Source organism: Macrobrachium nipponense, chromosome 24, assembly GCF_015104395.2.
Source record: "Macrobrachium nipponense isolate FS-2020 chromosome 24, ASM1510439v2, whole genome shotgun sequence".
In the NCBI taxonomy this organism is placed as follows: domain Eukaryota; kingdom Metazoa; phylum Arthropoda; class Malacostraca; order Decapoda; family Palaemonidae; genus Macrobrachium; species Macrobrachium nipponense.
Window position 1 is genome coordinate 20168288 of NC_061091.1, and position 18434 is coordinate 20186721.

General features: G+C 37.5%; 1 protein-coding gene and 1 long non-coding RNA gene across 2 annotated transcripts in view; one reads left to right on the forward strand and one right to left on the reverse strand.

Annotated features, from left to right (window-relative positions):
- LOC135205504 (protein Tob1-like) overlaps positions 1 to 9220 on the forward strand; it is a 53022-nt gene extending 43802 nt beyond the window's left edge. Inside the window, exon 2 of the mRNA XM_064236231.1 lies at positions 5191 to 9220. Within this exon, the coding sequence (XP_064092301.1) occupies positions 5360 to 6502 (1143 nt within the window). The 5' untranslated portion in view covers positions 5191 to 5359 and the 3' untranslated portion in view covers positions 6503 to 9220. The remainder of the gene's footprint in view (positions 1 to 5190) is intronic.
- Positions 1 to 18434, reverse strand: part of LOC135203801 (uncharacterized) — a 1058044-nt gene that overhangs the window by 600354 nt on the left and 439256 nt on the right. The window lies entirely within an intron of this gene.

Below are 18434 nucleotides of genomic sequence, written 5' to 3' on the forward strand. Positions count from 1 at the left end.
CTCCTCCCAATTCCAAACACTAAACCCATATTCCAAATGTGACCAGCAATAACTCACCTCAATATAGAATTTTTCAAAAAGAATAATCTTCTTTTACATCGTTCACCTTCTTGTCGCCTCGTGATCACTGTTCATGAATGAAGGAAAACGTGTTTGAAATGTTTACGAAAGAGAATGGATAAGCAAACGAGAAGCGAATTCTTAAGCGTCTACAGAAACTCTTATACACCCGTATATAAATGTTTAAAATTCTACGACGGATCCACAGTAAATCTCTACAGCCTTGTTACCTCCTCTCTCTCTCTCTCTCTCTCTCTCTCTCTCTCTCTCTCTCTCTCTTCTTTCCAAGTCCCAGTGCTGTGCCGGAGGCCTGGCAATGAATCCGTACAAAAGCATAGTAATACCTTTCTTTTCCAGCTGACTCGTGTGTGTGTGTGTGTGTAGCAGAATCATAATAACTAGAATGAAGAAGAGGTGCTTTTTGTTTACATATTCAGTAACAGATTTCAAGAATGTGTTGAAAACTGAAGGCTTTTTGTTTTGTGAATTTATACATAATATTTATACTAAAAAAAAAAGACCTGTTTTTAATGTCGCTTCACTTACTATAACAAGAAAAAACCGGTTAATGCCCCAAACATCGACTCGTATATACTAGCATATGCGCAGAAGATACGAGAATGAACTTAAAACGTGTACGTATATGGGTTAGTTAAAATTCTAGGCTCGCTGAGGACTTTCATGTGACGGGAAAGGAAAGTAGGATACAGTGTAAGAAGAAGAGAGTGTAGTAGAAAATGACTGCCAGAAAAGCGTATTAATAACGCTTTACTTAATATAGTCGGTTCACCCCTAAATCTTTTAATGGATCCCGTGTACATTAGTGAACACCATTATTTTCGATATTTGTTTTCGTAGTCTGAAGGCATAACTCTATCTTAAAACCATCTTTTCCTTGTAGTAACGAAGCGAAAATAAGCCCATGGGAATCTAATATGAGTCTTCTAGGAAGGCGATACAAGGCACAAAATCCCATCATCATTTGCTGCGATACAACCGGGGAGAGAGAGAGAGAGAGAGAGAGAGAGAGAGAGAGAGAGAGAGCTTTAAAAAGAGAAAAAGAAGTGGCGAGGCAATAATATAATGCTAAGCAACCGCTGCAGTTTGGGCGTTGTGATCCGGGTTAAATTACTAGGAAAACAATCTTTCCAAACATGGGAATGTCCCACAATCTGCGAGAACTGAATAATCCATTCACGCGCAAAAAAAAAAAAAAAAAAAAAAAAAAACCCTCAGTTGCCTATCGTTGCCAACATTATTATCAAAGATAAATAATGACCAAAAACTGTGTTACGTCGTAAATATATCAAAACACTGCGCACGAAAGAACAATAATATACTACGTCAAGACACAAACAAGACTTAATCCTGTTCTCTGGAATCACATGAAATAATGATAAGCTCCATTCATCACCTGACCTTGAGAAGATGCGTAGAGGATTCTCTCTCTCTCTCTCTCTCTCTCTCTCTCTCTCTCTCTCTCTCTCTCTCTCGTGTACACAGTTTTGTTTGTCCGCTCTCATGAATAAGAGCGCAACGCAGTACAATGCGGGATTGTGAAGAATGGGGTAATTGTGTGTGTTTTTTTTTTTTTTTTTTTTTTTTTTTTTTAAAGGGGAGGGAGGGGTAGAGGGGAGGAGTCAGTGTCATCCATTCTACTCTCGATTACATATATTGTGCTTCAAACTACCAGGCAAAAACTACTGATAACAGACATTATTTTTTTTTTATTCAACGTCACATGACGCAACAAAAGTTTTAATTTTTATTGTTATATTTTCTTTTCCTATTATTTTTATTGTTGTTATTATTATCATTATTATTGTTATTATTTGTCTCTTAGTAATACTTATTATTATTATATTATATTTCAGTCTCTTAGTAACACTTATTAATCATTATTATTACTATTAATTCTATGAAAATAGTTGAGAGCTGTGTCACAAAACAAGACATACGAGTATACCGCATAAATTACCGCTCATAATGGTACATATTTGACGAAATTATGAACACTCTGACCCCCCCAAACACCTCCTCTCTCTCTCTCTCTCTCTCTCTCTCTCTCTCTCTCTCTCTCTCTCTACATAACTGGATTTTAAGCAACACGCCCACACAGCTTTTTATCCCTTCCTCGTCTGGTTCATGAGAGAGAGAGAGAGATTCTCTTAATCAAAGATAAATAGAAACAAAAAATACCGAACGATATGGGACGCTCTTCTCCCAAGAACCTCACCCCAGCCCCCTTGGACCCTCTAAAATTGGTGTGTATGTGTGTGTGTGTGTGTGTGGTTTGAGAGAGAGAGAGAGAGAGAGAGAGAGAGAGACTGCGCGTGTGCTGCTTGCATTCCCTTAAAAGGACAAGTTCTCCCACTTTACGTATTCCTTGTGACACAAGATTAAATGAGGTTTACATCTTCCTCGTTGGGGGCAAATTGTTAAAAGGTCATAGGGTCCCATCTCCTCAGTAACTATATTATTATTATTATTATTATTATTATTATTATTATATGATGATAGACCCCTATTCCTATGGAACAAACCTACACGGGCCATCGACTTGAAATTCAAGTTCCGAAGAATATGGTGTTCATTTGATGAAGATTATTATTATTATTGTGATGATGATGATGATGATTATTATTATTAGTAGTATTATTATAATTATTACTATTATTCGTAAGATGAACCCTATTCATATTCTTCAGAAGATCAACCCTATTCATTGAATGAAGACATATAATTGGTTTTATCTAAGGCTACGAAATTGTAACTACTTTATGTTAACGTCTCAGAAGTGGTAAATGAGATGGAGACAAGATTTCTCGTTTTTGGGATAACTTTGGTTGGTATGAACGAGAATCCCTTCAAAAATGAAAGTCATTTGAGAATCCCTTCAAAAATGAAAGTCATTTGTTAACTATTTGTAATGTGAAGATAATTAAAAAAAAACTAGAGAGTACATTTTATGAGCTAAATAACCGGCGAGGAACATCAGAACGAGCAAGAAAGATGTCTCTCTCTGCCGTGTCAAGAGTCATAAAAACGTCTTGTTTTCTCTCGCTCGTTTAGAAACTTCTTATTCGCTGGCATTATCGAGCGAATTCAAGGTTACAGGTGGGTGAAGGGCAATGCAGAAGATCTCTCTCTCTCTCTCTCTCTCTCTCTCTCTCTCTCTCTCTCTCTCTCTCTCTCTCTCTCTCTCTCTTCCAGTTATTTATTCGCTCTTGTCTACTTTAACCAAGTTTTGAAGCACATTGTGATGCATTTCATGCCGCAACCTTGTTAACGAATAATGGAAAGGAATCATTACACACACACTATATAATTATATATATATATATATATATATATATATATATATATATATATAATTATTCAACAAACAAACACTTGAATATACTACTATGACTATCACATTAACTTTTAAATTGCTTATTGTTTGTTATCTACTGAAACATCGATAACAATGAGAAAAAAAAGAAAAAGGTTTTTTGCTCATGCTTCTTCGAACTGTGAACGTCAAGATCTAGAAGAAAGTTGAACTCATTTCAAAGTCAAGAAGAATCATTGATTTGCAATTAAAAATTTATCATACAAAGAATGCCACCATCTTGGTTATAATTGAGAATGAATTCCACTGTCTTTCTAGTCTCTCACTCGCTCTGTATCGTGACTTAATTAACAAGTTCAGTGCCCTCGTAAAAACAAAAATAGATGACAAGATTCACTACTGTAGAAGGAACAGATCGATGGAATAAAAAATAATGATGAATGCGACAAGATCTAACAAGGTTTACATATCATTACAAACGTGTCCTACAAATATTAGGCGGCAGAAAAAAAAAAAAAAAACTTACTAGCCGTGTATGAAAGGGAAATATTTTCAGCTGGAGGGATGTGTGTGTGTGTGTGTGTGTGTGCGGAAGGGAGGGAGGGAAGGTAAAGGGGTGGAGGTAGCTTGTGACAGGAATACCATCAGTGTCATTAAGATCATACATGTGACAGGCCCAAGTGGCCTTCGTTGAATCGATGGGCCGAAATTGATACTCAAGCAAAGGCCAAAACAAAGACTGTGCACTATCGATCAAAATTTAGAAAGGTCAAATGAGATATTAAATCACCGATACAAAATTAAAAGGATTTTGTACGTAGTGTCAAAAAAATTACGATTCAGATAACGAGTAGGTTGAATTACAAGTAGTACAGTTCCATACGGTAACGCAAGGTAGAATAGAAACGACATAACGCGCATGAGCGAAAAATGAAAGAATAACAAAAGGACAACCGAACGATAAAAGCGAAAAGAAGAGAATAGAGAAAGACCGCAGCTGAAGAGCGAGCAACCTTGAACTCAGGTCACTGTGTCAGAAATATCCGCATTGGGATTATAATGGCTATGTTCACGCTAGTCCTTTTCCCTAACACATGCCACGAGAAAAAGTGCCAACGCACGGAATGGTGTTTAGCTGTTTAGGAAATAAACTACGATGCCACTCAACGCAGATGGAGACTTCTCTTTTGGGCATCCGTCATAAAAATTGACCCAGAGAAAAGAGCCTATTTTGGATGTTGCCAACGTTTCTTCTTGCATTTTTTTTTATCTGGGGGAAAAATTGAAAGTTTACTATTTAACTTTAAAACAACAACAAAAACTTAATTAGTTGCATAGATTCTGATCCTATTTAAAATAAGCTTCAATGTGTTTAGAAATATGCTGTGGTCCTCATCATTAAGTTGTTTCCCTAGCCAATTCATCTAATTGTCTTCACCATAAAAAATAACACCATTATACATTTATAAACACTATACTACTCACCTGAATACATACGAAAACCCAAAACGTCTTATACTGTAAAACTTTTACTTCTCACACTCTTTACAATGCCAGAAACTGACGCTGCTATACTTGCTAAGCTATCTCATAAAATTGTGAAAATTATAGCAATCAAGACACTCGACTGTTTGGGTAACAAACATGTTGCATGATCCACACTTTCACGTTTCAATAATTGTCTCAGGTTTTTACTAAAATGTTCTCGTCAAAATTGTTTTAATATTAAGTGATAAGAACTTTTAATTTTATCAGTCTGGGAGCAGAACACTAATGAATTCTTTCTCTTTTTGCAGGATCACGTGAGAGAGATCAAAACAGAGTTAGAGGTGATATAGAACAGCCTCCAAGCGCACACAAAGAAAAGAAAGTTTTAGAAAAATTACCAGCAATTACTTTTGCATCACCAGCAACAACGTCGTCGTCGTCGTCACATCTTGAGACTCGCCCTCAAAGCTTCCCACAATGCATCTTGAAATTCAAGTCGCACTTAACTTTGTTATCTCCTACATGTACAACAAACTGCCAAGGCGACGAGTCAACATATTTGGTGAGGAGCTGGAAAAAGCACTCAAGGAGAAATTTGAGGGCCACTGGTACCCTGACAAGCCAATGAAAGGATCAGCTTACCGCTGCCTTAAAACAGGGGACCCCATTGACCCTGTTTTGGAAAAGGCAGCCAGAGAAGCTGGAATGGAGGTAAGAGAAATCAAGGATAACCTTCCAGAGGATCTTGCAGTCTGGGTAGACCCTGGTGAGGTCTCTTACAGGATTGGAGAGAAAGGTCAGATCAAAGTTCTCTATTCAGAGGCAGCAGAATCTGCAACACAGGAGGAGAACCTCGACAAAGAGGTGACCAAAACCTTCAACCCAGAGGCACAGTGCTTTAAACCCATTGATAACCTGAGTTCGTCCCTTAGCAATGTGTCGATCAGCCCAAAGTCGACGTCCCCATATTCTGCCAGTTCGCCCACGCCGCCCTTCAAACAGAGGGAAGCCTCGCCTATCAACGCCTTCCTTAACAAGAGCTCCGCCCCTCTTACCTTTACAACTGCGACATTTGCCCAGACAAAATTCGGGTCCACAAAGTTAAAGACAAGTACCAAACGAGCAAACCGTATGTCACCTACAGAGTTCTCACACTACATCAAGCAACGCCAGATGATTCAGCAGCAACAACATGTACAACAGCAGCAGCAGCAACAACAACAACAGGCAGTGGCTGTAGCGACGGCAGGGTTCGGTAGCCAGTTCCCACCGTCCAGGCCTCGTTCTCTCAGCCCCAACCCTCCAATGGAGCCCCAAGGTGTGTATTTCCCTGGTGGTGCCCCTGGTGGTGGAGCATATAACCCTTGGGGTCGCGGAATGTTTGAGCAGGGCTTCACCTCACCGTCCTTCATCACTGACCTGCTACCAGCCACAAGCCAACAGGCGCCTGGACCCAAATTCCCACCAATGTACGAGCAGCTCAGTGGCGGGATGATGGGTGGTGCTGCCCCTGGAGCAGCTTCCATGGGTACGGCGGGTGAAAAGGCAAATGCACTAAGCGAAGGTGTGATGGGCGTGTACCCAGCCTCTCAGTACCAGCACCTGTTAGTTGCCAACTAGAGGATGGGCGGGGCAGCCGCAGCACCAGCAGCCTTCCCGTTGTCTCCCTGACCCGCCACTGAACAAAATCAAAAGGTGTCGTCTCTTAATGGACTTGAGTGTGCCCCAGCAGGAGAACGGGCGGGCGTGTGGGCGTCGTGTGGGCGGGGCAGCTGGCTGCTGGCCGCCGCCGCCCCCACCACCGCACCAGCAGATCTGACACCACCTGCCAATATCCTTCACCTTTTATAATTTTGTACTGCCTCAGGTATAGACGCTTTTGGTTTATAGAATAATAAAGAATATGCCCATATTACATATAGAACAATGCAGAGCTGCCCAAGGGTTATATATCGGACTATGGTCATTGAAAGGTTGACTTTTTCAAAGCCGATGGTTGTGAATCTGTACATAGGTTATGTTTGAAAGAACAATATGAGGGTTCCTGTATTGTAGAAGTGCTCGAGATTGTTCACACTTGTTGTAAGCATGGATAAGATTACATTGTTGTACAATATGTACTCTTTATTATCATTAACAAATATGGCATATATTTTTCTTACTTGTACAACTTAACTAACCGGTACGGTTTCTCTTAAGGTACGAAAACTAAATAATTTTGTGATAAGATGTGTGATAGAAGAATGCAGTAGCGGTCCAGTACAAATACACACCCAGTCTTGTTGCCCCTATTCAAAGGAAAAAGGTTCTGCGGAGGGACGCTAATGCTAAATTCATCAAACACGACAACCCCATCATTACCACCTGATTATGAACAGCCAATGAATACCTAAATAACCATTTTTACTTCTACAATACCTCTATAAATACTCTTCTTGCTTTTAGGGGGTAGACCTTTCCAAGTTTTACAAATTTTAAGTCTTCATAATAATGTATGTCCCAAAGAACAAAGTTTAAAGCCAAGATGTCACTAAGTGACATCCTGGTGAGCACTTAGATGACACCAAAGTGGCATCAAGGTGATTACACTAAGGTGACAAGATGGGCACGAGGTAAATATATAGAGAAGGAATGAGTGATGACTGCTTGCCGATTGCCGAGTGGAAAAGAAAGAGATAAGTTGGGATGTGAGAGATGAGCGAGAGAAGGAGCAAGAGAAGGGGAGAGAGCGCAAGATGAAAAAGAGATAATATATAGAACTGGTGATGGTTTGGAGGGTCTTTGACGATAGTGTTGAATATTTTGCTGTTACATGTTTTATCTCATATCGACGGTAGATGAGACTAGATAAAGTAGATACATAGTAGATGATAACTCGCTGGGCCATGTCGCGTCCACGAGAAATTTTATATTGAATGTTATGTGTTAGTTTTCAGAAGTTTTTGGTGATTGTGTGAATGATGGTTAATATTTTGGTAAGATTTCTACCAGGTGTAGCATAACCCATTCTGTCTGCAAAGATCCTTTTAAAACTCACCTTACCTATTGTTGTGTAGTTTTGGATTGGTACGTTTACAAGTGTCTCGTTAGGCTGGGAAATGCTGTCACTCAGCCATAAACCATTTAACCAGACCAGAGCTACTTCTCTTCATGGAAATGAAAACAAATATTTGTGTGGATATGAGCGCAGCAGGAGTCTTAAGGTCTGATGCCAGGGTTTAAGACTTTCTTGAATTCAAGGTCTTAACTGAAATGGAATAAATTTAGTGATGAGTTGACATACTATCATGTTAATGTCAATTTTCAATTACAAGGTGATGCCAGTGATACAAGATATTACTCTGCAATTTGAAAGAGTCAGAAAGTTAAAACAATTTTGAAATATTTTAATGTGAAGGACCTTACTGAGTCTCAAAGGTCTTAGCTAGGCCAAGGCCTTAACACTGACTGACTCTGCTGTTAGTTGCCCTATGGGTTACTGAGCGCTCCTAAGACATCATCATCTAATGGGAAGGGCAAAAATTAAATTTATAAAAATGTCAATGACCAACAAAAATTTCTATTTGATTTTTGTTCATTGTTCTATCAATGATGATGATCATTAACTTTTGTAATTAGAATATGCGCTTGGGGTTCCTAAGAGCTTCTATTGTTCTCAGCTTAAGTTTGGCATTAGACACAAATACTGCAATGGCACAGTAGTACTTCCTTTGTGTAAAATATGGATAGACACTAAGAACCATTAACCTGTGAGCAATGAGTAGACTATTAGAGGTTATGGTCAATTTGATAACTCTTATTAATTTAATTGTACCTAATATAGTGGGTTTTGTATTGCTAAGAACATCTGTTGCCAGTCAATATTTGTGTCTGTTTGTGTAAGCACGAGAGCTTGGCAGTAAAAGCTTTTGGAGAACATGGATCTAGTTGAAAAACTCTCAGAGTGAGCTTAAAAAGATCTATGCCTCTTCTATCGGCCATTCAAATTCTGTATGTAGTTTTGGAATCACTGAAACATTGGTCCTGGAACACCCAATGAATGTGGATGGGCAGTGATGAGATGGAGACATGGAAATTTTTAAGTCCATCAGATGTTAACTATACTTGCATCTCAAATTATTATGCAGCCCATTCCTGTTTCATATATGAATTTGTCATTATTATATTGTCTTTCTAGTCACAAAGTTACTACTATTTTTCTAAACCGTGACGCCATATATTCCTGCTTGCCGGGATAAAACAGGCAGTCTGCAAGTATAATATAATATATTCATTTTTATAATTTCTTATGTTTTTATTATTGTGAAAGAATTAATAAATGTGTAGTTTGCAAATTTACTTTTTTGATTTATTTAAGTTGACATCATTATGACCTTCTACCCATTACTGTTCTCTGTTGCTGGAAATTCTGAGACCACACTTTGATCTTCAAAAGTGAAATAATTGACACCTGTGTCATTTGTTAGGTAAGCTATTCAAAGGCCAGTTATTTAATGTATCACAGTGACTTTAACTTGAGTAAATTACTAACGCTATTGGATATGTGACATAAAAGAAAGAAATTAGCAAAAACAATGCCTGCTCGTTATATGGTTTTCCAGGTAACAATTATGGAGACTTACTAAAGGTACATTCAGGTCATCTTAGCAGTAAAAATCAATTCAATTATTCAACGATAGAGCCTGAAAATTGCAATTTATAATGTTGTCAAACAGTGGTTTAATTGCTAACAAAGATAACGCTTAAGGTAGACGACTGACAATGCTGAGAATGACTGTATGGTTAAGTGTTGTCTCAGATCCCAGCTGTAATTAAAGAAATTTCATGTATGTTGAAGAAGCCCATTGTGGTAGAGAATTTTAAGCTTGTACCATTCAGCAAATCGCCCCTACCAAATCTTTTTAATCATTCGTCAGCCTGTCATCTCAAAGGTGACTGGTTGAACGGGTGTTCTATAAGGACGAGGTTTGGATTCCGTGAGAAGCTAATGGTACACTGCTTTTGAGGTGGTCACCAAGAAGCCAGTGGGGGGCAGGCATTTGCTAAAATGAACGTAATACTGACTTATTGAATTCAACATAGCTCTATTAACAGTTAATGAGTCACTGTTTGGTAACTGGTAACACAGATCTGTCAGACCCTCAGTAAGGCCAGAATACACAATTCAATTACGTACTTCCACCTATACATAGTATGGCACTCATGACAAACTCTTGTGTGCATACACACCCATATTCACATACAATACACAGTACACAGTACTTGAAAAAATAGCAATTTCCTATCTGTTGTGCATAAGTAAAATAATGTGTACAGTGAAAGGCGTGCAACCCTGTCATGATGTAGAAATTTGGCTGCCATTCTTGAGGGATTCAACTGTCAAGGAAGGAGTCTGGTCTGCACTGTAAGGAAGCCTTGGTCATTTGAGAAAAATTTGTGACTATTAACAGAGTTAATGAAACTGATCAACATCAGGTAGGATCAGACTTTAGATGGCTTGCTGGATATGGGAACAACAACCTACAAAAACCTTTCTTACAGACCATCTCTATGCTAACACGTTTTTACATGTGAATCAATACAAGGATGTTAACGTGTGACTCAATACCTGATTGAGAAATCTTAAGACAAAAGCACAAGCAGGAGATTGCACTGAAGGATCAACTAAAGCAGATAATGAAACAAACATTGATATCACACTGACTGATTAAGGTGTGAGAGAAAGAACAGGACTAGTGTACAATCTTGTAGAGCCAAAGAGACAGTCCATTAAAGCAGTCCTATCTCTAGCTTAGTAACACACTATGGGAATTGCACTAAACCTCTAACACTCTGGGGCCAACAGTACTTAAATCTGAATTGATACCTTAGCTTCCAGTAAATCTTTTCAGCAATGAGAAAAAATCCCACTCTCATATGGCCCTAATGAAGTTGCTAAAGAAGGGCATTTTAATCTTCAGCTCCTTCAAGTATGCAGCATGCCAGTTTTAACAACATATGAACATGGCAGAAATATAGGACATTTAAGCAAAACACAACCACAGATCAAACCTTTTTTATGATAAATTCTGCAGTAAATCCAACGAAAGCCACAGCCTCCACACCACTCCTTGCGTGGCCACCTACTTGTGATACTTGCTGTACAAACTTCAACGGCCTGTTCCGTATATTGGATATAAGGATTGGTGCCCAAATGGTATATAAAAATAAGAGAAAAAAAATAAAAAAAATCTTACTTTTTAAGTTTCATATCATAGCGATATATACATTGTGGAAATTGCTCTACCTCAATCTGTTAGGGACACTGCAGTGTGACTGGATTTTTTTTTAAAAGAAATCTATCTCTGAAAAAAAATAGAACAACGGAGTTCATCCAATGCAATGCAGAATGTGCGGGGTTTAATAGCTTACTTCACTGAAGAGGTCCTCCTCATAACAAGCCAAAGACGGATATGATACACTTGGAACTCTTTTGAGGAGTAGTCATCACCACCACCACCATCAGTAACCCTTGAACAGAGAATCATTTAAGTCTAGAAACTTCACGCCGCACACAAACTCCACCAAGCCGTGAATGACAAGTGTGCAAGACGTACTCCCTGCTCAACAGGACCACAATGTACCAAGAATTGTTTTGCAAATCCTAATTCCGTCTGTACTGTTATGAATAGACCGTAAGTACCAACTAACCGGAGTTCGCACATTTTTATTTCTTTATTTATTTATTCATTTATTTCTTATACCTTAAGACGAACTTCCGAAGATCAATATGTTATTTCTTCAACGACCTTGAAAAATCCCGTCTCCACGTAGTGAACTGTGCGGCTGCCATACCACCAAACGATTAGAGGAATAATAATAACAACTGTTGTTTCATATTGTGCAAAAAGGATTCCTGCATATCTAAGTTAAGCCGCTAGATCTAAAGTCCGCAATACTTTGTAATGCTGAAAACCTATAAAAAATATTACTTAATGAAAAGTGAATCCATTTTTTCTTTACAAAAAGGGATCAAACTTGGCCCTGGGGAGCTCTCTGAACGAAGAAAACCAAAAATCAACATCTCTCATTTCTGGATAAAAAAGACTGACCTCTACCATTTCTCATAACATTTGCTACAACTTGAAAACTTTAATAAGGGGATTCGATGCTAAGTATAATTTGAAAAAAAAAAATTGCAGATTTTCTAAAGATATTTTTGTCAGCAAAGTCACCTGCAAGAACTTTTTTAAAAAATACTTGTCTTTGGATATAACTTTGGAATAACCTTTGTACTTTTTATTAGCTCCTATAGAAAGTATTTACCTATAATGACATTTTCACAGCAAATCACCTGCAAGTCACAATACAGGAATGGCAATTCAAGTATGTTTACTTGTTTTTATTTACTTGGCCTTTAATAATAAACATTATTGAACATTATATCCACACGGGTTAAATATGACAGGAGGTCAGACTTGGCTGTCCATTTTGCTGAAGAAGGAGAGTGTTGGTCTGTAATATAAATATATTCTTTTTTGGCTTATACCTGCATACGCCCGGCCCCTCACACACACACACTAAAAGAATATAATAAATATAATCCCTGTTGAAAAAAAAAATTCATGTCCTTTTGTGGAAAAACTTAAATGTGGACCTTTGACAGTTAAGCTGGATAATTAACGGAGAGATATAGACATATATTATAGATATACAATGCAGTTTCTTGCCCCGTGCAGTGAAGAAACCGATTCGCGACATATTCCCGTGCGGAGCCAACATGCCCTACTAAGAAGGGGGAGGGAGGAAGGGCCTTCATCTCCCTTCCTTATTTTAGAAGGGGGAGGTGGTCCTTACTTCCTTCCTCCCCCAAAAAATGTTGGCCCCCCAAGGCGAAGCTGTTGCCGATTCGAAAAGCCTCGCTGAAGGAATGAGCTAGTTTCTTTTTTTCTTTTCTTTTTTTTTTGGTTTGGAAAATGAAAAAAAAAACGATTTGTAAATTATTGTCGTTAACCTTTTGATGGATAAATAATCTAAGACTATTGAATGTTTTTTCTAAATTGTGTGTTTTGGTTGACGTCAGTTCAGATCGCCGACCTGGTGGATGCAGCAAATATGTTAGTGTAGACGGCGAGAGGTCACTCAGGAGAATGACATGATTATCATTTTATTTCTTCCCCTTTTCGAAACTGATATCATCTTGGAGCAAGAGAGATCTCCTCCACCCCACGTCTATGTATGCCTTCTTCGATTGATTCGAGGGTCCAATTGATATCAGCTGCATTTGACAAATTCATCAATCGGATGACCTTGTGTGTGCACAAAATAAAAACTAATGTAAAAGAATTAAATGAGGATATATTATATATTACATATAAATATTCTCCTGGGTCACCTCCACGTCACTCCTGGTATTTGTATACAGCTTTTTGCTATTAGTAGAGATTATCTTTTATAAATTACGTCTTAATCATTGCTGATTGGACAGAATGCTGGTATTACATTAGTTTAAGTGTAATAAAAAAAATGAACCTATATAACACAAGAGATACAGTCTATGTATATACATATATATTAATATATATAAGTTTATTTGCATTTGTAGAACCCGCCAAGAAGCTTCAGCGTTTCAAAAAGTAAATAACAATAATAATAATAATGACATCAAGCCAGCACACCTTCAAACATAGTTCATGTCGCGATTAAACAGAAGGGTGTCCGGCCCCCCTCCCCCCCGATTTGACGCCTCACCCCTCCCTCCCTCCCAAAAAAATAAACGAAGAACGATCGGAGGAGGATATTTTTAATCAAGTGGTTTTGGCATCACAGATTTCTTTGGAGCAGTTTTTTCAGGCAGTCTTCTGCCGACTGGCCAAAGAAAGAAAAAAATAAAAGAAAGAAAGAAATAAACTTTCGCAAGCAATTTTTTCACACTCTCCCGAACGAAAGTGAAGCTCTAGGTGGTGAAAAAGCTCTAGGTGAAGAAGCTCTAGGCGATTATGGAACAGAAAACCTACAGAACAAATTTAGAGAATAAAAAAACGTCAAGAGAGACATTCTTTAGAGAGAAGTTAGTTTTCCGACACGGGTTAGTGTCCATCAATATTTGTAGTGTCTTCTTTCTCATGCTCGAGTTTTCTTACCTTGTTTAGATGAAGCAACAGAAGCATTACTAAAATAGGCAGTAGCGTTTCAACCTTGTATTTTTATGACTACTAAACGTAAACAGAGAGAGTAACTCGCGTCTAGAAAGACGGCTATAAGTATATTTAGATCTCTTAGTGGTAAGGAATTCCAAACATGAACTTAATACTAATCTTCGTTAAGTGAAAGACAGAACAGTGGAAAGGATGATTCAAAGTCGTGTTTGTCTGTATAAAGTGGATGTATACGTACTAGATTAATATAGTTGTGATTGGTTAACACAGCGGGAGGAATAATAGATAGGAAGTACACAGGTAACCGTTGCAATTAAGGAAACAACAGTTGCATTACGCAACAATGTAGTGTATTTCTCACATATATTTTTTTCTTACTTATCTCGCCTGGACTGACTCGCTCGAAGTAACAAAAGTGACTTTGTGATCGTGATTTGTTTTCTTCAATTTTTTCTCTATAAGTTGATAAATGTGATGAATATCTCAGTGATGTTTCGTACCTGAGTGATGAAGAGCGACTGCTTTTTCGATGATGAGTTTACATGGTACAGGTTTTGATAGGATTGCGCAGTATATATATATATATATATATATATATATATATATATATATATATATATATATATAATATAGATATATATATATGTATATATATGTATATATACACAAGCGAAAGCTTTATACCGCTGTATCATGAGATGGTACACCCACCCTAAGAATTGTGACTACGCAATCATGAGAAATTGCAAAGTTATATAGTTTTTGTTGAATGATGATAATGAGATTCTTGACAGACTGATGATTATAATAATATATATATATATATATATATATATATATATATATATATATATATTATAGCTGAAATGCACAAATTAAATTTATAAGTGAAATTCTTTTAAAATGCATAGCAGAGTCAACTATTTTCCTCCAATGTCCCAGAAAACCAGATAACTGCAGATGTCAATGAGAAAAGAGCCACTAACACAGACATGAGATAACGAACGTGAAAAAAAAGACAGTCCACGAGAACATCATAGATAAGAATGATAATGACCCACGTTGAGGAGTTCCACTAAATTAATGTCGGTTATTCCAACATGAAAAGAATACAAATAAAAGAATACAAAAAATGGCAATACAAGACGAGAAAGCGTTACATAGACCTGCAGAGTGTGCTTCCAAAATTCATGAAATGAATGAATCTACATCATAAGTTAATTACAACGGTCCCGATTCTTAATGGATTATATAAATGACTGAAGAAAAACAGAGGCAACAAATGAAAAAAAGGTGCAAATCGATACTGCTTTCGCCTGTAATCTGTGTTCATGTTCACCTACCTTGAAGCGAAGCCATTGACGGACCTGGTGCACAGCCTCCAAAAATTTTATGAATACAGGCCCTCAACATAGAAGGATCCGCCCCCTACCCATTCCAACCCCCCCCCCCCAAAGAGATGTTGTAGTGTCCACCAGAGACAGACACAGACCCCGTGAAAGGAAGGAACGTATGTATGTATGTACCACAGCTGCCGTCAACCTGTGTATCTGTATATTCAAAGCCTTTGCATATCCGGTAACGTTTTCCCCTTCAAACGTTTTTCAAAGTTCGCGTTCTGACTCCATGAAAAACGTGACAGCTCCAAAAAGATTGCGTTTGAGGAAAAACGTTATCATTTTGTGAGGATCCCGATGCAATTTTTATACTTTTCTAAGCCTTGAGCGGCAGCTGCTGCGAGATTCCATTTCAGCCATTCCACTATATATGGCATCGACGGACAATGTTCTAACGGAAAGTATGTGGGGGAATTGTCGAGAGAAACTCTGAGGATGAAGTCGGCGGCCATGTTGCCTTGTATATGGCAAAAAAAAAAAAAAAAAAAAAAAAAAAAAAAAAAAATAGTTCATATTATACACCTGAAGACGGTAGTACAAGCAAATACCCAAACATACACTCCTTCCCAAACACAAAATAAACACGCATACGTTCATTCATTCAGATGCATATACACACCTCAAATTAATTCACCCATTTAAATAATTTGATTGGACACACAGCCATATGCAAATGAAGACCCATTAAAATAATTTGATTGGACACACAGCCATATCCAAATGAAGACGCATCTCGTAAAATACAAAGAAAAAGCAACGTCACGTCAACTTGAAGACCGATAACAACTTGTGAGAATAAGAAAACAATAAGTTCACAGTTTCAGCTTACTCTGACCTTCCAAGATGCGTTCGATGTATGATAGAAGACTTCGAGTTTGTTTGTGCTCTGTTAAATGCAACTCCTCACATCAACTAAACACATTTCCCTTTTTAATACACAACTACATTTATAATTTCTCACATTTATAATTTCTAAATTCGTCACCAGCGACATACTTTCGTGATGGCAAGTCAGTCTTTATGAAAATGGCAACAGTAGATGATCTGACTGGAGCTGAGAACGTCCATAATCATTCAATTATTCGCGTTTATATATAAAAAAACAAAGAGTTGTAAATATGGCTGTTGAGAATATTACTTACACTTAAATAATCACCATACACGCACTGGAAAATGCAAAAGGCAAACACATACACGTGATGACATATCCTGTCTGATATATACAAATACATACACATGCTGACATATGCTGCATACAAATACAATAACAATTAACCTATACAAAGGAATAAAGATATGGAATACTGAACATGAGATACATTTTTGTGACAATTCCTTCTGCCATTTTTTATGGCTTAATGTCAAATTCTCGTGGAAATCTTGATGTCAGTCACAAAATTGTCTCATAGACAGTGTTCTTTACATTTAAACATTTTTGACCGAAATGTTGCACTTGGAAGCCCTTTCAATCATATAAAAATCTTGTAAAAAGTGGATCCCAATCCTAGTGGCTCGAAACAGAAAGAAAGTGACAAGCCAAAAACGAACTAGTAACAGGACGGAGGGAGAGCGCCCACCCTTTCATTTCGTGCATACTGTCACAGCGTACATAATACTAATAGTAATAATATCTCGCTAGTGTTTGTAAATAAAAACAAAATATGGTACCCTCCCACCTTCCCTTATATATAATAAATATATATAAACAACTTCCACCTTCGAATGACTTGCTACTCAAAGGGTCCCTCTTCCAAAAATCCCTTTCAACCGACGGTCGAAACTTAACAACAGGTCACAGGCCTGAAACTCATACTTTGGAACGGGTCTGACCTGCCTTCCCCTGTCCTATGCCCGAATGCCTAAAAACCTCTCTCTCTCTCTCTCTCTCTCTCTCTCTCTCTCTCTCTCTCTCTCTCTCGTCTTCTCTTAACTGAAGTAGACACCAAAGTCCTTATATTTTTTGTTTTTCGTTCCCCGAGCTGCTCTCTCACTCACTCGCTCGCTCTTTCCCTCTCTCTGTCTATCTAACTGTCTCTCTCTTTCCTCCACTTCCTCTTCTTCCTCTTCCATTGCTGCAGCTTTGAAGGGAAACTTGTGTAAAATGCAAATAAACTTTTGTAGTCAAATTTCTTACTTAAGGAATTTCCATCCATATATAAAGACAGTACTAAATGTGTATAGTTATAATTTTTCATACCGCTGTAAGATTTTTAAGTTTTTATTAAACTGTTTTGTGCATTGAACATGTGTGTTTCATTCCTAAGCCTTGTTCCTAAAATTGAGTTGGAAATTCTCTCCAAGAATAAAGTAAAATAATGTATACATTATTACTAACATGACCCAAGGAAAATCCCTACCAAAACAAATGTACTCCTTAAAATGGGACATGCTTATATTATCTAATATTCTGCCCTTCTCAACTTTCAGAGTTGTCCACCGAGAACGATATGTAATTTCATTTATAAAGAACACAACGAAATAAAAAAAAACATTTCTATTAAACTTACAGTCATCTAAGACAATATCAAATCTGCAATGGCAAAAAAAATGTATAACAAAAAGAAAAGTGACGTACAAAAAATTACAATGTTAAAGTATCGTACAGAAAACTCTAAAGTTAATATGCCCTCATGAAATCGTCTTTTAAGAATGCTAGTGTTATACGAGAACAAAATAAAACTAAATAGCAGAATTATCTTTGCAAAATTCAAGCACTCACTTTTAACAAAGGAGTCCAGTCTAAGACTTAGGATTTATGAATAGAAGGCCAGATGAATAGCTTATGTACTGGAAAAAAAAACATTCAGCAGAAAGAAAATCAAGAAATGACAGAAAAAGTTAGCAAAGAACGCACACTGAATACGAAATCCAAACAAATACTTACTGATTAAACCAAATGATCTACTCTAGCTACATCAGGAGATTTCCTCTAGAAGTAGACTGGAGACAGAACAGCCCGTAGCAATTAACAGCTGCAGTTGCTTTGGAGGACAATGAAAAAGATTCGATCTGCGGAAG